The following is a 22,126-nucleotide window of genomic DNA, read 5'->3' on the forward strand; positions in this document are numbered from 1 at the left end:
TTAGAATAGCTATGTTGTACCCATGCATTAAAAACGTGGTACATTACTATTGTAACGAACTCGTTGTAAACTAATTATTAATGCAATGAACCAGGTCTATTAACAAAGACCTTTGCTATTTGTATTGTTAAGTAGACATTTATAGTCATAGCTGACGCTATTCAACTTACAGTAAAAATTGTCTCGCTCTTTCCAAACTTCCTTCTCAGTAATTTTAACTAATATTTTACTGACATGTACAGCCGCGTTGTTGAACAGTCTGTCCTCTATGTGTCTAAGTATTTCTAAACCAGTACAAGAAGCGAGCATACCTTTGTCTTACACTCAAAGACCGGCAATATATCTGCAGATCCTCTGATGTTGCAGATGTCCATGAGGGGTGATGAACACTTTGTTTTTCCGCTGCTAGTTTTCTCCTTATTATAAAAAACTATTGTAACTCATCATTAGTGTATTGTAGATTTCAAATATCTTGGCGTCTTTTAACTTCGCGGGAGACGCTACACATAACATAATTTTATGAGTAACGGGAGGCAGCGGGATGCGGGGGTAAGGCACTAAAAACATTGTCCTTGTCCCGCCATAACATTTGAAAAGAGTAATACTTTAGTTGTACCTTTTTACAAACACATATAAAAGTGTCTTTCTGCTGGTTCTTGTTCTATTTTATTATCAAATAGTTCAAACAATATTCGCTTAAATTGTATATGTTCAGTTTTAACTGTAAAGACAAACTGTACAACTGAAGGTGTGTATCAGGCCTTAGTGGTAGCATACTGTCAGCAAACACCATTGTATCTAGTAATATTTCGATTTCGTTTATAAATAAAATATATTTTTATATTATAAAATTATCAAAAAAAATATGTAAATTAATTGTATCTGTATGATATGTATACAGCTACTATTTTTTACTCGCTCTAAAATATAGACACATCGCTTACTAACATAAAAAAAAATATTAAAGTATTAGATTAAATTTTTTAAGAATCTAAAGCTATGGCTTGATTTTGTTATAGCAAATTTTATAAACAGTGTGTTAAAATAAAAAAACACAGTGACATAACAAAATAAACTTTATTTGTACAGATAACCTTAAAATTAATTATTAAAAATAGATGACTATATTTTATTCACAATTTTAATAACTAACCAAAATTAAAGTGTTAGAAATATGCCATGAACATTATGGGTCATTATCAGAGTTACACAATGGGGAGAAAAACTGAAAGCTCTAAGTAGATGGCGCTAGCGTCTAGTGGGCTGTCAACTGTCATCTGTCTAATTATTAAGTCATTCCAGCGATTTTTAAAAAATACATATTCCTTTTTTTTATTTTTTGTTATATATAATTTATGAACTATCTTAACAAACATTATTTTTTTTTAGTCGTTGCTGTGACTACGGTATACAGAGTTTTTTGTGCTTTGTATAAAAAATAAAATGTTTTTTTATATCTGTGATAAATTTAGTGCTACTTCCACTCTAGATCATGCTTACATCTATAATGAACAAAACGCGGTTTTTCTCCTACATTTATGGGTATCGAATTCAATAGAAATGAGAAATAATAACAATACTATCTAAACAATTTTATCTTTATATGGCTGTAATCACAGACTTATAAAAAATAGATAAGTTTATCAGTTTCAATATCAAACGTTCCAAAATAAATCCATAGACAATAAATCACATTGTTATCCAATAGCCGCGTACCCACCTAGCGCACAGGCTCGCGCGGCAGCCTCGCGAGCCAAATGCCTCGGCTGGTGTGGACGTGCCTCGGCCTGCCTCGGGCACGCGTTTGCTCGACCGAGCACGGCTCGGCCCCGAGCCATCTGTTGTCGGTAAACTTGACGCGCTCAAAGGTGCCTCAGTGAGCGCTGTGCGTTAGGTGGGGACGGTTATGTTATGGCTCGCGCGCGAAGCTACTTCAAGTTTTGTCTCTTGCCGTGTTTGTCTTCTGTAATTTTGATATCATGGGCAGTCAGGAGGAGTCCATTCGCTTAATACAACTGTACAGCACGTACAATGCGCTTTGGGACCCCAAAGATCCAAAATATTTAAACAAAAATCAGCGGGAAGACAGTTGGCGGCAAATATCTGCTCAAATTACGAATACTCGCGGACTTTTGATGGCTCAACCTGCCTCGCGAGGCGGCCACGTGTAAATTGAACAAAACTACTGAGGCTGCCGCGGGAGCCATCGCTCGCGATCCGGACACCGAGGCTGCCGCGCGAGCCTGTGCGCTAAGTGGGTACGCGGCTATTGAAAGGTGGAATATAATTTCTCTTTTCTATTAATATCAAACTAGAAAATATGAAACATAGGATAATTTAAATTATCAAATAATTTGATATCAACATCTTTGATCAAGACACAATTCCTTTACACATAAATATAAATACGATGTGAAATAAAAAAAATAGTTTTACCTGAACTTCTCACCAAAGTTTAACAAAGATGTAGCGACTAGAAATAACTATATATTTAATAGAAAAACATAGAATGGTAAATATTTAATTGATTTTACAAACAAATAATGCAATTCTGAATTACTTATAAATAACATTTTCGTTTATATTCTAGACTTTAGATTCCTAATTGTTCCAGGATCTGATGCAAAATGGCGAGATATAAAATTAAATATGAAACCTTTAAAGAATTAAATTGAAAAAAAAAATAAGTCTAGGAATCTCAGATCTAGAATATTAGCTAGTGAATACTTTTTCTTGATATATATTTTATGAATTATTTGTCTCGTCTTTTGACTCGTGAACTTCTCTCACCAGCTCAGCCAACTCGTCAGCTCCGTATCCCAGCAGTTCACGAAGATCGCATACAAACTTATACACGAATCTATAAACAAATATACCAACATTTATTACTAGAAGAAAATCAAGTTCCAGGGTAAAAAGTTCTAATGATGCCAAAGAATATCTAATATATAAAATTCTCGTGTCACAGTTTTCGTTGCCATACTCCTCCGAAACGGCTTGACCCATTCTCATGAAATTTTGTGAGCATATTCAATAGGTCTGAGAAACGGACAACATCAATTTTTCATACCCCCCCCCCAATTGTTTAACTGCGCGCGGACGGAGTCGCGGGCGACAGCTAGTATAATAATATAAATATATTATTTTATTAACAATTTTGATATAATGTTTACTTTCACATCAAGACATGCGTTCACAATGCGATAAAGTTATCTAGTAAGAGATGCTGCTATCGTATATCACGATATATTCTGTTTGAAAAAATATAAAACCTACATAGACATAGAAAATAAATCATAAAACGAGACAGCTGCTATATGAAAAGGGTTTTGGGACATTTTTTGACATTGACAGAGGGGCGCTAGTGAGTTATTGGAATATAATAAGTCATTCGGAAAGTCATTTCTTCTTTTCTCGACTTAGGTTTGGTGTATTTTCGACGAAAATGCACAATTTCCTGGAAGGTCGGTTGGAGTCTATAAAGATAGAAAATAGAAATAAAAACAAAAAAAACTTGTGAGCCGTCATGGGACGCCTGGCAGATGTGAAACATCGTGTGTGTACAAGTAATATGCATAAAATATTAAATATTATAATTAAATAAATAATAATGATAATAATAATATTAAATATTCAATATTATTAAACTAAACACAAAAAACATATATATGTATACCTTAGTATAGCTTGGCGACCCGTCGCCACGGCAAGCGTCGCCAACCCAACGATTCGGTTTACAAGTGATCCTATAGATGTTTCACATCAAAAGACTTTCCGAACAATCCAATAGTTTGACTTATGTCACTGGGTCAGATAAGTTGGTATATAAATGTCAGATGTTGCCGTTACCTTTTGCCGGCAACTTTAGCGATCATATCTCCGTCATAGTAGTAGCGCAGTGCTCGGGAGAGCTTCTCGTAGTTCATTGCAGGCTTGTGTTTGCGAGCACCCCACAGCCACGCCACACGCTCCGGCTCCAGCAGCTTGAATTCACCCTCTGTACCTATAAACATAAAGTTTATTTTACAACTAGTAATCGCCAGCGAATTATTCATCACAGAATTAAAAAAAAAGTAGACTATAATATCGTCAAAGTCCAATTTCCAATTACCAAAAAAAAAGACTTGCGGACAAACATACAACCAAACAAACAAATTTTAAAATTTGGTTTTTCATTCTTAGCAATAGAAATACATAAAGTGTACAAAATATGATTTTTTTTTCTAGACCTTATATACAGACAATGTAATAAAACAACACTCACCATGCCACCGTATGACATCAAAGTACTCAGCGCTGGTGAGCAGTTCTAAGAGGAACTGCCACAACTGTATCTGTCCGTTGTATCCGGTACGCGACGACACATACAAGCAAACCTCGTCCTCATTGCGCTCGCGTAACGATAACTGTATTAAATTAACTTATATATAAAAGAAAGTCGTGTTAGTTACACTATTTATAACTCAAGAACGGCTGAATCGATTTGACTGAAAATTGGTGAGCAGGTAGCTTAGAACCAGGAAACGGACATAGGATAATTTTTACCCCGTTTTCTATTTTTTATTCCGCGCGGACGGAGTCGCGGGTAAAAGCTAGTTAACTTATAAGAAACATCTAGAAGAAAACATAGACAATTTTTTTTTCTATTTTATCATTGATAATACAGATGTAATAAATATTAACAGGGAGATAACATATTATGAAGATAATTTGGTAATATTTTTTCATTTTCTGCAAAATTTTCAGTTATATCTGTCAGGTCTCTACGTAAAGTGCAGTAGGTGCAATAAGAAAATTTTACAGAAGAGCACATTAAACATTCATACATGTATAACTCGTTTCTAGGAAATAGCTAAATATAAAACATTACGTGATCTCTTTTAGCTAATAATTATAATAAATTATTATCAACAGCTATGCAAAGGTTTTGTTGATAGTCGGGTTCGTCGGTGGCTCAGGAGTTAAGCACTTGGCTTGTAATCTACAGGTACTGGGTTCGAATCCCGCCATGTACCAATGCATGCAATGTTTTTCGATTTATATATGTCCATTCGACATTCTTAAGGTGAAGTAAAATGTTGTGATGCTGCACATATCTGAGATGAAATTCAATGATATGTGTGAAGTCAACCCGCACTTGGCTGTAGTTGACTATTACCTACTCACCCCTATTTTAGGGTAGACTGAGCCTCTCAGTGGAGACCTATAGCGAGCTAATGAGACTGGTGCAGCGAAAGGGTACATTATTATTATTTGATTTTGTGTATAATGGCAAGTGGAAATGTTAGATAATACCTGTTTGCTCACCTGTTTGGGTTTCTTCTTGATCGCAGACTGTGGTGTTTCCAATACATCTTTAACAGGCTGCTCATCGTTCTGTACTACAGCTGTAATACATACATATTATCCATAATTAAATATAAATTATTTTACTAATATCATAAATGCAAATTCTTAGATGGATGGATGTTTTAAGGTATCTCCGGAACGGTTTAATGGATCTTGATGAAATTTGGCAAAGTTGTAAAACATAGTCTGAAAGAACACATAGGCTACTTATTACGTTTTTTTTTTTAATTAAGCGCGGACAGGGTCGCAAGCGAAAGCTAGTTAAATATAAAATTGGTTTGATTTGTACTCACCAATAAATTTACATTTCCTTAACAATTCAAAATGAGTCCAAAATAAATCTCCCGGATCTGAAGGAACTTTCTCTCTGAAATAGTTTAATAAACACTTTAATAATGTTATTAAAATTGTTAACTTAGTATTAATTAATATACATAATAAGAAACGATGAACTTTTTTTTGTATACTAAATACTAAAATTATTTTACACTATTTAAAAATATTTATGATATTGAGTGATATTTTTGATGTGAAACATCTATAGGATCACTTGTAAACCGAATCGTTGGGTTGGCGACGCTTGCCGTGGCGACGGGTCGCCAAGCTATACTGAGGTATACATATATATATTTTATGTGTTTAGTTTAATAATATTGAATATTATTTTTATTATTATTATTATCATTAATATCTAATATCATTATTATCATTAATATCATTAATATAATTAATGTCATTATTATCATTATTATCATTTTATCATTATTATAATTTTTATCATTAATGTCATTCTTATCATTTTTATCATTTTTATCATTAATATCATTTTTATCATTAATGTCATTTTTATCGTTATTATCATTTTTATAATTAATGTCATTTTTATCATTAATGTCATTCTTATAATTTTTATAATTATTATCATTTTTATCAGTAATGTCATTTTTATCATTATTATCATTAACGTCATTTTTATCATTATTATCATTTTTATCATTTTATCATTATTTTCATTATTTTCCTTATTTTCATTTTTATAATTAATGTCATTTTTATCATTAATGTCATTCTTATAATTTTTATAATTATTATCATTTTTATCATTAATGTCATTTTTATCATTATTATCATTAACGTCATTTTTATCATTATTATCATTATTATCATTTTTATCATTTTATCATTATTTTCATTATTTTCCTTATTTTCATTTTTATAATTAATGTCATTTTTATCATTAATGTCATTTTTATTATTATTATCATTATTATCATTATTATCATTATTATCATTATTATCATTATTATCATTATTATCATTATTATCATTATTATCATTATTATCATTATTATCATTATTATCATTATTATCATTATTATCATTATTATCATTATTATCATTATTATCATTATTATCATTTTTATCATTATCATTATTATCATTTTTATCATTAATGTCATTTTTATCATTATTATCATTAACGTCATTTTTATCATTATTATCATTTTTATCATTTTATCATTATTTTCATTATTTTCCTTATTTTCATTTTTATAATTAATGTCATTTTTATCATTAATGTCATTCTTATAATTTTTATAATTATTATCATTTTTATCATTAATGTCATTTTTATCATTATTATCATTATTATCATTTTTATCATTTTATCATTATTTTCATTATTTTCCTTATTTTCATTTTTATAATTAATGTCATTTTTATCATTAATGTCATTTTTATCATTATTATCATTATTATCATTATTATCATTATTATCATTATTATCATTATTATCATTATTATCATTATTATCATTATTATCATTATTATCATTATTATCATTATTATCATTATTATCATTATTATCATTATTATCATTATTATCATTATTATCATTATTATCATTATTATCATTATTATCATTATTATCATTTTTATCATTATCATTATTATCATTTTTATCATTAATGTCATTAATGTCATTTTTATCATTAATGTCATTTTTATCATTATTATCATTTTTATCATTAATGTCATTATTATCATTTTTATCATTTTTATCATGAACGTCATTTTTATCATTATTATCATTTTTATCATTATTTTCATTATTTTCCTTATTATCATTATTATCATTTTTATCATTAATGTCATTAATACCATTTTTATCATTAATGTCATTTTTATCATTATTATAATTTTTATCATTAATGTCATTTTTATCATTAATGTCATTCTTATAATTTTTATCATTATTATCATTTTTATCATTAATGTCATTTTTATAATTATTATCATTAACGTAATTTTTATCATTATTATCATTTTTATCTTTAATGTCATTTTTATCGTTATTATCATTTTTATAATTAATGTCATTTTTATCATTATTATAATTTTTATCATTAATGTCATTCTTATAATTTTTATCATTATTATCATTTTTATAATTTATGTCATTTTTATAATTATTATCATTAACGTCATTTTTATCATTATTATCATTTTTATCTTTAATGTCATTTTTATCGTTATTATCATTTTTATAATTAATGTCATTTTTATCATGAACGTCATTTTTATCATTATTATCATTAATGTCATTCTTATAATTTTTATCATTATTATCATTTTTATCATTAATGTCATTTTTATCATTATTATCATTTTTATAATTAATGTCATTTTTATCATTATTATCATTTTTATCATTAATGTCATTATTATCATTATTATAATTTCTATCATTAATATCATTTTTATCATTAACGTCATTTTTATCATTATTATCATTTTTATCATTATTATCATTTTTATCATTAATGTCATTTTTATCGTTATTATCATTTTTATAATTAATGTCATTTTTATCATTATTATCATTTTTATCATTAATGTCATTATTATCATTATTATAATTTCTATCATTAATATCATTTTTATCATTAACGTCATTTTTATCATTATTATCATTTTTATCATTTTTATCATTATTTTCATTATTTTCCTTATTATCATTATTATCATTTTTATCATTAATGTCATTAATACCATTTTTATCACTAATGTCATTTTTATCATTTTTATCATTAACGTCATTTTTATCATTATTATCATTTTTATCGTTCTTTTTATTATTTTCCTTATTATCATTTTTATCATTATTATCATTTTTATCATTAATGTCATTATTATCATTAATGTCATTTTTATCATTAATGTCATTATTATCATTTTTATCATTATTATCATTAATATCATTATTTTCCTTTTTATCATTAATGTCATTATTATCATTATTATTATTTTTATCATCAATATCATTAATGTCATTATTATCATTATCATTATCGTCATCATCGTCATCGTCATCGTCATCGTCATCATCATCGTCATCGTTATCATTATCATTATCATCATTATTATTTCTTTTATATTAATTCTGTCTCCGCCTGGCTGGTTTTAATATGAAAGATAAAGTAAATAAATAATGGTAAAATATAAACTATATAAATATATTATTATTATTATTATTTATTTAATATTTTATGCATATTACTTGTACACGATGTTTTTTTCTACAACTGTAACTATACAACTTTTTATAATTCTAAATGGCCTGTTATTTTACACACAACCTCATTCCACAGATTATAATCAGATATTATACTTAATTAATTAAGGTTATAAAATGAGTAGCAATTGCCTTTTAGCATATCTCCGTTTCTCAAGACGCATCAAAACCTTAATTACATATGTAAAAACCTCGAAAATATTTTGATATTATCTGTGATATAATTTATCTTATACTCTAAAACAGATTGTGTGATATATACAACTTTTTGGTTTAATGTTTATTATTTTTAGTACTGGCCGTGACTAAGGTATACATGTATATATTTTATGAATAGTTGAGTGAACGGTGTAGCTTCTCACTCAGTTCGACGTTGTTGGTTACTACGGTACACATAACCTGCGTTTTATTTAATTTTGATGTGAAAATTTTTATATTATATTTATTAATTAATTATATTCATATTAATCATATTAGTAATTATATAAATTATATTAATATTATCTTCAATTAATTATTTTTTATAATTCATGAATGAATGAAGGTATATATATATACATAAATAATATATATATATATATATATATATATATTATTTTAATATTATTTAATATTATTAATTATTATTATTATTATTATTCATTCATTCATTCCTTCATTCCTTCCTTCATTCATTCATTCATTCACTCATTCCTGCTTTCATTTATTCCTTCATTCATTCATGCATTCCTTCATTCATTCATTCATTCATTTGTAATTTATTTATTTATTTAATATTTTATGCATATTACTTGTACACACACGATGTTTCACATCTGCCAGGCGTCCCGTGACGGCTCACTTTTTTTTTTATTTGTGTCATCAAAAAAAAAATTATTGGTAATCATATCATCCTTTTTAAAAAAAATCCCTTTAGTGCTCTTTAAATAATAATTGAATCTTTAAAAATTGCTATCTTTTACTGACTTGAAGTCAATATTAGTGATTGCACACAACTCCGCCCCACTGATGCTCCAGTCTGACAGTTTGACACCTGTCAAGTTGAACTGACGCACCGCCCACTGGATCCATAGCTTGACGTGCTGCACTGACCTACAGGCAAATAATCATATGAATGCCTGGTTTACATTATGCCAGTACAATAAGACAGTAGCGGTTGCCTGGCATGAATTCTGGGTGCACTGGCATTAACTAGCGTTTCCATTATACCAGTTGTATGCCAGCGCTGATTTGGAGTGCTACTGTCTTACTGTACTGGTATAATTTAAACTAGACATATATTAATTTAATAAATATTACTGACACATTCTTCTTAGTATCTCAAAAGTGAATGGGAAATTTGCCTTAGGGTTTAAGATATGGACTAACAATAAAATGGTTCTCGGTATATTATTGTTAAGGTAGAGAGGAGACGATGTAAAAATACAGGATCTTCGTAGAGTGGATCTAATTTAGCATACCAGTCAGCGGGATCGTCGGGGATATGAACCCGGCTGTGGTCGGCTCTGAACTGACCATCGACCACCCACTTAACGGCGGCGGCGTGAGGCTGCAGCACCTCCCCTTCCACCTGCCCCTCGCTCTCCTCATCCCCTACTACTGACATCTGACCCTCTATATTCTCCGCTGCCGCTTGCTCCACTTTCATTTCTACACATTCGTCTGAAATTTTAATATTAAATTATACATGAAAAATTACTTTTTCAAACGCACATACCATTGAGAACATATCTATCTATATATATAAAAGAAAGTCGTGTTAGTTACACTATTTATAACTCAAGATCAGTCGAACTGATTTATCTGAAAATTGATGGGGAGGTAACTTAGAACTAGGAGAAGGACATAGGAACTTTTTTATCTTGTGTGTATTTTTTTTTATTCCGCGCGGACGAAGTCGCGGGTATAAGCTAGTATAATATAATTATAGAGAGAGACAGAGCAAATGGTACAAAGAAATCTTTCTTCACTGAGCAAGTTTGATAGAAGAGAGAAGACGGCTTATAAGCAAACAGTACAATTGATTTTATTCAGATGAGTAATGAACATAATGCTTAACTTCCTCAAGATAAAGCTTGGTTTACATTATTCCAGTCCAGCGATAGAAATTAACACTGGATTACAACTAGAAAAATGTAAACCAACACAATACAACCTAGCATAATAAACATAGATTGCAATTACCATAGTTTTTTTTATGTAATATTATTTTAAAAAATAATTTGATCAAATTTACTTACATTCATGTGTCGGTTGCGGCAATTGTACCAATTCTTCATCAGGTTTTAACACATCAAGTATATTGATCTTTTTCTCAGTCGGTTTTATTTGAATGTTGACTTGTACCACACCTTCTCCTTTTATACATTGCTCAACTAGAGTTTTGTGATTTTCTAACTGTAAAAAAAAATTATTCATGGTAGTTACACATTCCATGCTATTGTGATTTTTTCCTATCAAATTAAACTACCTAGGCAAATCTGTGGCACAAAACATGTTAAGTCACTTTGTTTCAATTCAAAGCTTACAAAACTTTGTAAATAATAGACAAATTGCACATTTTATGATGAAAGTCATAAATTTATAAATCCAGCCATGTACCAAAGTGTTTTTCGATTTTTGATTCACATATGACATTTATCCGACATTCTTACAGTGAAGGAAAACATTGTGATGCAACCCGCACATATCTGGGAAGAAATGTGAAGATGTGTCAAGTCAACCAACCCGCACATTTTCAGCTTGGTTGACTATGGCTTAGTCACACCTAACTAAGGCTCCGAGCCATTCAAGGGGAACATACACATAGTGATCTGATAATGAATGCAATAGCCACCATAATATATAAAAATTTAAGGTTCTTTAGTTCACATCATTCAAACATTATTTTGGAAGGAAGGGTATCTATGAAATATTTTATTGTGCTTTTTCTTATTGATTACCACTTACCATTTTAGCATCCTGGAGCCAAAATGTGTAGTCAGATAAATCATCACCCAGTCTTTGCTCCAACATTAACCTAAGTCGGGATAATCTTGTTCTGATATCCATCAGTTGCACTATCACCTCTTCTGGAAATTAAATAGTGTCTATACAGAATTACGAAATATAGTTGTTTTTTTTTAATATATCACTTTTAGTTTATTTTTTTTAGTTTAATAATCTACTACTATGACTCATTGGATTTAAAACAGTCGGCCTCAAAACACTATATATCATATAGTGTTACATGAAATTTTTCTAATTTAAGTATTAATTAGAATTGTTATTAGCTAAACATCTTATATATAAAATTCTCGTGTCACAATGTTCGTTCCCGTACTCCTCCGAAACGGCTTGACCGATTCTCATGAAATTTTGTGTGCATATTGAGTAGGTCTGAGAATCGGCCAACATCTATTTTTCATACCCCTATTAAGATTTTTTAAAATGCGCGCGGACGGAGTAGCGGGCGACGGCTAGTAATAAATAAATTTATCATAAAATCAAATATAAATAATTAACATACCAGAAGAATCACTACTTTGCATTGTGTCTTCATCCTCGGCAGTGTCGGAGAAAACGGTCAGTGGTGTTGGCAAGATTTCACCTCCAGAATGTATTAACCCTGAAGGAATATAAACTACAAGATTAACGTTTTATATCAATAACTCAAAAACTACTACAGCAGAAACTGCTCAACAAAACTTTAGTTAAAAACATATAGATCTAGGCTGAAAGGCACTATTGGTTAAGACTTAATATTGAGAGTCCTCTGGACATTGTTTTAGCTGGTTTTTGTCTATTTAATCAAGCAAAGCTGAAGTGGAATGTTTGTATTAAAAGTTTGAGCCCAACTTTTTAATTACTAAATGAGCTGGCAAAGTCACACTGCCATTATGTGAATTATATCTAAACAAAAATATTTATGTCCATGATGTTGTTATAAGGAAAACTTTAGTGGAAAGGGACTATAATGTCAAAGAATGTTTACTTAATGCTTGCCCTATTATTAATATTATAAATACTTTATTGTCTGATAATGAATAATTTCCATAAAAGTATTAAAACTTTCGAACACTTCTTTTACCATCAAATATTCTTATTTTCAATAATTTTTTAGTTTTATTTTTGTTATTTGTGTTGATATTGTTTACTTTGAAGTTTAAACAAAAATAAACAAATTTTTAATGTTTAGATGAGACATAAAAACTGCTAGTTATCTATAACTTACCTAAATCAGACTCAGTAACATACTGAGGCATACCAGCCAGAGGATCTGTACTTTCTACATCCTCAGTTTCATCTTCAAAAGAAGTTTCGCCACCTTCCATTTTAATCGTAGAAACATTTAATAATTCGTTTATATCAGACACCTCCATCATTAATGTAATACCTTTCACATTAACAAAGTAACTTAAGTTCTTATAACAAATACTTCAAACGCAGTTTTTGTAATTAGTATTGATAATGTTTTCCTGTTTAAACTTCTGAAAAATTATTGTATTTGAAAAATAATAGGAAAAGGAAATTGGTTACAGTTCCTCTTCCGCGTGCGCCAAAATCACAAAATTCATAGACAAGACAGTATCAAAGAGTATAAAAATAATATAAGCCATGTTAGGTATTCGTTAAATGTGGATCGATACTTAAATTGTTTGCAACACTTTCGTAAATTTTAAAGAAATTTCGGAATATTTAAAATTTCAAGTCTATGTAAGGTACTTTTAATGGTCTTGTTACCCAAAAACCTTTATACTCGTACAACTTTAAATGAAAGTTTTTTAGAAACATGTATAATCTGCAAAAAATTAGTTGTTTTATTTCAGATGCTATAATTTTGAATTGAATCGAATATAATTCTTTCGGATTCATTGCTTTTAGACTCTTAGAAACTTAGGTACGATACGGTACATTTATCATATAAAGGATCCAAAAAAGTGAAGGTTAAGGCCGTATCATTTGTTTTCAAGGAAAAGAAGTCATAGTTTTTATTCAAAAAAAGGTATTTTATTTTAAAAAGTAATCAGTGTATAATACAACCTATAAAGCTACATTTCAAGTCCTCAAATTTTTTTTATGATAAAAATAAGAAAGCTATGGTTTTGATCAAAAGTTTCGTACAGGCGAAGACAAAGGTGGGATTCCGGTATAAAACAAATATAATTATTAACCAATTATTACAAAACTTCACGCATGGTCAAGAACAAGACCTGTGATTCTTGAAATGTTATTCTTTTCTTTTGTTGAGGAAAGGATTAGATTGAGGATTATCAATCTTTTCAAACGGGTAATAAGGATGAGTTTGCCAAAACGACGGCAAAGTATATCTCACGTTGTTATGGAATTTGTTAATTATTTCAATTTCATGTTGCTCCAATTTGAAATCGAAAATATCGATATTTTCCTTCAAACGTTTCAAGTTCGTAGACTTTGGTAGTGGCACAACGTTTCTATCGATCTGAAAAATATTATGAATTGAATTCATAAAAATTACTATTATTAGATTACATTGTATTGTACCTATTGAATTATTACCTGCCATCTTAAAACGACTTGCGGTGTTGTTTTGTTATATTTCCTTGCAATTTCAACCAGTACTGGTTCATCTATCTTAGGCCCCGGAAATTGCATACCGTATCTCATAACCAAAGAACCAAATGGGCTATACCCCATCACTACCATATCTTCTGACTTTGCATATTCTATGATCTCAGATTGGATCATCTGTGGATGAACCTGAAAAAAATGTACGGCACTACAGAGTACATTTTATAAGAAAAATAATTCCATAAACATTACGTTATGTATATACTCGCGTTATAACTATGCACACAGATATCTATATACTCACGTTAACTATGTACCTACATTTTTGGCAAACTTAGAAAGGCTAATTAATTTGATAATTTATACTATTAATAAATAATAATGACACATTTGCTATAAACCGTTATAATTTGCATTTGAAAATAATTTAATTTAGTAGCCAAAGCCGTGGGTACAAAGGGTGAGTGGCGTCCGTGCGCCCGGCGCCATGCCCTGAGATACTCATTTTGGGTTTCAATACTGGTTCGCCTCCGGGCGTCTAATGTGGTTAAGACGGTCCTGTCACTTCTCTTTTTAATCTTGGACGCAACTTGAATAACATATTAGTTACATATTTCATATTTACCTCAACTTGAATGGCCACTGGCTTAATAGATGCGTCTTTTATAAGTCTCTTCAATTGATCCAAGTTGAAGTTAGAGACGCCAATAGATTTTGTGAGACCCATTGTCTGGACATCTTCCAGTCCTCGCCACGTCTCCATGAAGTCGACATCGGAGAATGTGTAATCATCCTGTAGTACATTGTAGTACATTCATAACGATAAATAATTTGTACACAGAATTTGTAAAGAAAAATAATGAACGTAAAATAATTTTACTATGTGCAAACATTCGTACAAATAATATATGTCGGCGCCCGCGCGCCACCTGAGCGAAACTGTAAACAACACGTGCACTGATTACGTCACCGAGCGCGTCATTCGATGCCCCCACTCTCCCCGCTCTGCCGGTATAAAAGACGTGCAACATTATTTGAAAGACAGTCTTGGCTCTGGCGTGGCTCGGTGCACTAGTTGTACTTCGCTTGCTTAACCTAGACGCTTTGGATAGTTAATTTGTGGAAACGAATTAATTATTATTCCGGTGCTATAATTTGGTCCCTAGACTAATTATACCCGGTCATTATTTAAGGCTAATTTATTGAATTGTTACTTTGGAACATAGTTTAGTTTAATGGTTAATTAACTGTCATTAGTCCTGTGATTTTGCTTAAAACTAGTATAAAGTTTAAAGTAGCTTCATTCTTTTTAACTAGATCCGATCATCTTCCTACATCAGAAGTGGGATCGGATCCATTTCCATCTCACGATCAAACCAACTCAACCAACGGCATGGAAAAGAAAATGTCTCTTTTTTCTTCCGAAATGGAAGCAATTTTACGAAAATTATCAAATTTACCCCCTTAAATCCCTTTAAATTGGTGTAATTCGATTCCTTAAGCGAAATGATCATCAAAAAAAAAACTTGGAGGGTGTTGATCTCATTATTGCACTCACTAACGCCCTTAAAGGTCGCCGCGACCTGCCTTTCAAAAATACGGCCAGATAACATGTCCTGATATGCTATTAAGGAAATATTAATCTTAAAATTTTCAAAGCCAATAATAATGCAAGACTGTTTTGATCAGGTCATTAAGTTTCGCCTTGGGTTCACATAACGAAGATACATCCAGACTAATCTTGGATCATATTAGATCTAGTGCCTCCAGCAATATCATTAAGTCCTCGCCGGCAAAACGGAAGTCGTCGCTGATCAATCCTTTACGCCAACGATGTCGTCACATCCTATAAATCTACCCTATATAAGCCGTTGCACTGACGCTGCAAGTTTGGTTTTCATTCTGTCTTCGGAAGGTCAACATGGCTTCAACTTCAGTTTACTTCACTTATGAACTCGGAACCAGCCACGCTGCCGGTTGCCTGCTTGATGGATGGGTACTGGTTACTGAGTCATTTCTGCTTTTTTGTCATTTTGTATTCGTGATGTTAGAATTACAAATCAGTTTAGACTCTAGCCGTTGATAACTATGATTGTAATTTGATTTTGTGTATAATTATTGATTTTGTGATAAAATGTAAAATCCCTTTGTGATGTCTTATTACATCTAGAACTTCTAATAACATTGTTCATGAAATCGAGTATCCGTTAGATAATATAGGATTTAATAACCAACTTGATGATGTTTCAGATACTATCTCGACTAGTAGTGATCACACCCTTACTGCAAATTCTGATACCTTATCGGCACAATCTGATACAACGTCGGCTAGCTCTAATGTAACATCTGTATATTCTGTACCTTTAAATATGTAATTGAAATTTTATTGAAGGGCTTACGCCGGTCCAATAATATGGCTGTAGGGAATCTTAATTCCGGTCCAGCATGAATGCTACAGGGAATGACAATTCCGGTCTAGCAATGGCTGTAGGGAATCTTAGTTCCGGTCCAGCATGAATGCTACAGGGAATGACAATTCCGGTCTAGCAAAGGCTACAGGGAATACTAATTCCGGTCTAGCAAAGGCTACAGGGAATACTAATTCCGGTCTAGCCCCTCTAAAAAATTTATCTTTTTGCAGGACCTCAGGTCGGACCAAAACTAACTACCATAACTCTGAAGGGTCAGTTTGGACCGGACCAGACACTATAATATTGTCAGGATAATCGAACGATGTTTTTCTTTCTTCAGATGTATAAAAGTTAAAAGGGGCGCGTGCGAGGGCGCACGCACGTCAGCATGGCCGTGTCGGCGCCCGCGCGCCACCTGAGCGAAACTGTAAACAACACGTGCACTGATTACGTCACCGAGCGCGTCATTCGATGCCCCCACTCTCCCCGCTCTGCCGGTATAAAAGACGTGCAACATTATTTGAAAGACAGTCTTGGCTCTGGCGTGGCTCGGTGCACTAGTTGTACTTCGCTTGCTTAACCTAGACGCTTTGGATAGTTAATTTGTGGAAACGAATTAATTATTATTCCGGTGCTATAATTTGGTCCCTAGACTAATTATACCCGGTCATTATTTAAGGCTAATTTATTGAATTGTTACTTTGGAACATAGTTTAGTTTAATGGTTAATTAACTGTCATTAGTCCTGTGATTTTGCTTAAAACTAGTATAAAGTTTAAAGTAGCTTCATTCTTTTTAACTAGATCCGATCATCTTCCTACATATACTTTTGTGGGTTTATATTGTTAAAACAACTTGTATAAAAACATTATCTCATCCCACTCATTCGTTTTTGCAACCAAAATTCGTTTTGATTTTTTACGCCAGTCTTGTTTGTTTTACTCACGTTTAAGCCAATCGGCCAATGCATCAAATACAAATCGACATAATTCAGACCCATTTTATTTAAAGACTGCTTTAATGCCAGAGGTACTTGTTCCCTCTTGTGTTGCGTGTTCCAAAGCTGTAAGAAAAACAAACATATTAGTACACACATCTGTTAAACAGATTAGGTATTGATTTCATTTTCACACGAAACTTATTCCGGAATTATTTTGGCATTAGGCTCACACATTTTCCTTATCCTATTATAAATTATAAAAAAAATGTAAAATGATAAACTCATTGTAAGGAAAACCTGGATAGCCGAAAGAGATTTTTTTAATAAACTAAACAACATTTTAAATACATGAATTTAAGTTCAGTGCATTCTATCTACATCTAAACCACTTATTCGAAAAAAAATAAGACCATATATGCCAGTGTGGCCGCGTTTAAAAGCCTTTACCTTTGTTGTAACGAAAATATCGTCTCTGTTAATTGCACCTTCTTCAATCTTCTTCCGAATACCCTCACCAATCTCTTCTTCGGTTTCGTAAATGGCAGCCGTGTCAAAGTGTCTGTAGCCGATATCAATTGCGTTCATAACAACATTAGCTAGTTGTTTATTTACTGATTTCACCACACCGCCCTGTTAGATAGTATTTGATTAGATGATAAAGTAGGAAAATAAAATTAGCACTATTACAATTTGTTGCAAAGTTAAGCTAAGTTACCAATAAACAAAATTAGTAAGAAGAACACTATGGTTACTAAATTAGAGAAACATTATTGGCCATTGAAGACATTCAGTCGGAGAATTGTTGCGCAAAATAAATCTCTATATCACACCTGATCAAATCCCAAATAAGTGCCTAAAGCAATTGCGGGCATCAATTTCCCATTATTCAGTTTCAATTTCGGCACTTCAACGCACATTATACCAGACAACGCCATCTATAAAGTAAAATTAAATAATCTATATAAATATTGCGATCTTTTAACGCGCGGCAAAATAACGCAAGGGTGCGACTACACTAATAAAATTAATCGTTAAGTGGTTTATCTATTTCATTGTTAAAACAAATAAACTTGTTTATTGTTCTATCCCATCGGAAAGTTACTCGAATATGTCATTTTGAAATTGGTTTCCTCCTAACATCTTGACTATTTTACATATTTTATGTATTTTTAAGATATTCACTAACGCTTAACATTGCCATTGGTGTTTCTGCAGTAACACGTTGTTATTATAAAATGGTAGGTCTTACCGTGAGTTTCTGAGACCAAAGTCTCTGTTTTGCCAATGATAATGACAAGTATAACGATATATTTTATACTGAGATCTTTTTCTCAGAAACCAACGGTAAGAAGTCTAGTGAAGGGACGCAAAAAGCGCTCAACCTTGAAAAATACCATTGTATCTACATAGATAAACCTACATAGGTTAATATACAAAACATTTATAATCACAGTCTGCATATGTATGTCAGATTAAAAACGTACAAGGAAACTTTATATTGTGTTTAAATAACACAGTCACAACAATGATTTCTCAAGAAACTTCACGAGACTCACGAGAATGCTATGGTAATTTTTGTGCTTCTAAATCATGAATAACAAAACATTCGAAAAAGTCAAAGGATGTCCAAAGCTATCACGTATTTAAAAAATTGATAAAAGAAAAATATAAACTTAGTCTTAACTTAGTCGGTATGTCTTTATGTTAGTATATATATTTGTTCTTTTAAAACCAAAATACAGACCACAAATTATTGCGGGTAGTTGGTTCACAAGTCCCAATAACCGTATTTCTACACAAATAATAATTATATTTAAACTAAGTTACGTGGATATTGATACTTTTTTTGTGTAAAGATTTATCTAAAGGATCAGACTTTTTTCAGAATTCAATGGAAAAATTATATTGATCGTATTAAGACCATTTTTAATAGTAAAAGTACTTCAATCTGTTATTTTGAAACACCCTAATATTATGATGAATGTAAGTACATCACGTACTACTTTATTTACGTATTTAAAATTAAAATAAAAGGACAAAATTACATATCAAAAAAAGTATAATACTTAATAATAAATGCCAATTTTTAATAAGTATTATATTACTAACAAACAAAAAGTAAAAAAACTTGTTTTTTTAATAAAAGAAAATATTAAAATTACATCAAAATAAAGTAATAATTCTACTCACCACAGACAATAGACCGAACAAAGTTGAACAACCGTTTCCCGCCATGGTTGACACTGACACTACCTCTCTGTGAAATTATTTTATCCTACCGCATTTATTTAAACCTTGCTTTAGCTGTGGCGCCTATCAACGGGTAGCCGCGCGATGCGTATATAAGTAAAGCGGGCAATTCAATTGGCGGTTGCGCGCACAAGTTCGCATTGCGAGACAGCAACATTAATGGATGAAATAATATAGTATTTTTCAGTTTGGATATCCAATCTATTTTAAGCCTCAATAAGATGTTTTTAAAGCGTAACCTTGAAATTATAAAGCTTCTTTATAGTTTACAATAAATGGTTGTTAACCCGCGCTTATCGTCCTCTTTGTTTATATTGACGTTATCTAATTCTACAGCTTTAAAACCCATCAGCGAGCAAGACCGATTTAACATTGTGCGTTGTTTATGTGGACATTTAGTCGCGTAGCACGCCGTCTGTCATCACCGGTTGTGCGACGTCGAAACGCCCGTGTGACATCTCTCTAAGAAACTAGGATTGTTTAAATAAAACACATAAAATATATCATAGACACTTCACTTCACTCACAATAACAAATCATTACAAATAATACTAAAGCACCTGTACAGCAAATCAAATGGAATGTATCAATTAATATCAACCAAGAAAGTTATAGACGAAACGCTTTCAAAGAAATATCATAGAGAATAATTATTAAATAGAGTAAATAAAAAATAATGATAAGAGCCAATCGAAAATATTCATGGAAATAAAAAATTATTCTTTGACATAAGACCAAGTTTACATCGTTCCAGTCCAGAGCTGGCTTCGATCGCTGGACTTGTATTATGTAAACTACGTACAATCCGGCGGCGTTTCTCAGTCTATAAATTTCGTTAGTTTGCGTGATTGTATGTATGTACGGATATATAATAAAGTCTTATAATATATTAAAGCAATATTATTGGCTATTCACGTACACAAAAGTATTATTGTGCATCACATATATTTGTTTTAATGATCAAATTACAGTTTATATCAAATCGATATTTACACGATTATAAAAGCAGACATTACAACGTTAAAATTTTTTTTCGAAATGTTATAATTTACGGTTATGAATTTTGTTCACTAGGTTAAGGTCCAAATTTGATTGATAATATATGAAACATCTCAAAATTTATTTTGATCATTACAACAAATATGTAGAATGTCTTTATCTTGTACATGAATTTGTCTATATACTATGTATAATAATGATTAAATTTCTAATCTGTATGTTCCATATACATATATCTCTAGGTGCTAGCTAATGTGCTATCGAAAAATAAATTTCCTTAATATTAATTAGGTACATTATATTTTTGATGTGTCTAATAATCACAAAAATAATTTGACAACACTTGATGGTCAAAGTTAATGTTAAAAAGAAATAATCTCTTATATATTTTCATCGTATTTATATGAAGTTTTTTTAAGAAATATGGTTATAACCACTGTTTTACTTAAACAAAATTCCGTTGCACAATGAAATATAAATAATCGGAATACAAAAAATATATATTTTAAATTTACAAGAGACTATTAAGACACAAAGATAAGAAATTATTAAAAATATTTGACTATAAATAGACCATTTTTACAACATAAATGAAAACAAAATAATCAAAATTTTGGTATTAAAAAAATTAGTTAAAAATTGTATATTTAGAGATTACTCTATTATTAATTCTACTTTTAAAGCTTTTATTAAGATTGCTTAATATTTCGCAAGTCAATATTAAATTCGGTTAACATGTTAACCAGTTTTATGAAGATGTAACTAAACCCAGTATGATTCAATTTAAATTTTTAATTCCATCTATAAATATAAAGTAAAATTAATAGTACATTACAGTAGTAAAATAAGTAAGTACAAACCAAAAACAAATTGTACAAAAGTTAGAATATTCTCTCATTTTTATCTTTTGTACAATAGTATATAAAAAATAATAGTATAATAATATAATAGTATTTGTAAAATTATACACTTTCTACACAATCAAATAGTGATATGACACCCATAGACTAGAGTAAGCCAAAATAGACAGGACATTCACAGATTTTATGACGAAAATTACATCTTTATTCA

The 22,126-nt window shown here is 30.6% G+C and overlaps 2 protein-coding genes across 2 annotated transcripts; both read right to left on the reverse strand.

Moving 5' to 3' along the window:
• Positions 1-2,702: 2,702 nt before the first annotated feature.
• Positions 2,703-13,498, reverse strand: LOC106715218 (DNA-binding protein Ets97D). Its single transcript, XM_045682464.1, has 11 exons — positions 13,140-13,498; positions 12,435-12,533; positions 11,876-11,997; positions 11,167-11,323; positions 10,387-10,588; positions 9,893-10,018; positions 5,643-5,716; positions 5,308-5,387; positions 4,265-4,406; positions 3,850-4,003; positions 2,703-2,860 (listed from the first exon to the last, which is right to left on the reverse strand). Exons 1-11 carry the CDS (start codon positions 13,288-13,290, stop codon positions 2,746-2,748), a joined length of 1,422 nt encoding a protein of 473 aa, XP_045538420.1. The 5' UTR covers positions 13,291-13,498; the 3' UTR covers positions 2,703-2,745.
• Positions 13,499-14,013: 515 nt separating this feature from the next.
• Positions 14,014-21,062, reverse strand: LOC106715241 (aldo-keto reductase AKR2E4). Its single transcript, XM_014508477.2, has 7 exons — positions 19,997-21,062; positions 18,637-18,741; positions 18,254-18,436; positions 17,813-17,929; positions 15,081-15,248; positions 14,444-14,644; positions 14,014-14,366 (listed from the first exon to the last, which is right to left on the reverse strand). The coding sequence occupies exons 1-7, from the start codon at positions 20,039-20,041 to the stop codon at positions 14,136-14,138; spliced, it is 1,050 nt and encodes a 349-aa protein (XP_014363963.2). The 5' UTR covers positions 20,042-21,062; the 3' UTR covers positions 14,014-14,135.
• Positions 21,063-22,126: the final 1,064 nt, after the last annotated feature.

This window comes from Papilio machaon, chromosome 19, assembly GCF_912999745.1.
Source record: "Papilio machaon chromosome 19, ilPapMach1.1, whole genome shotgun sequence".
Lineage (NCBI taxonomy): Eukaryota > Metazoa > Arthropoda > Insecta > Lepidoptera > Papilionidae > Papilio > Papilio machaon.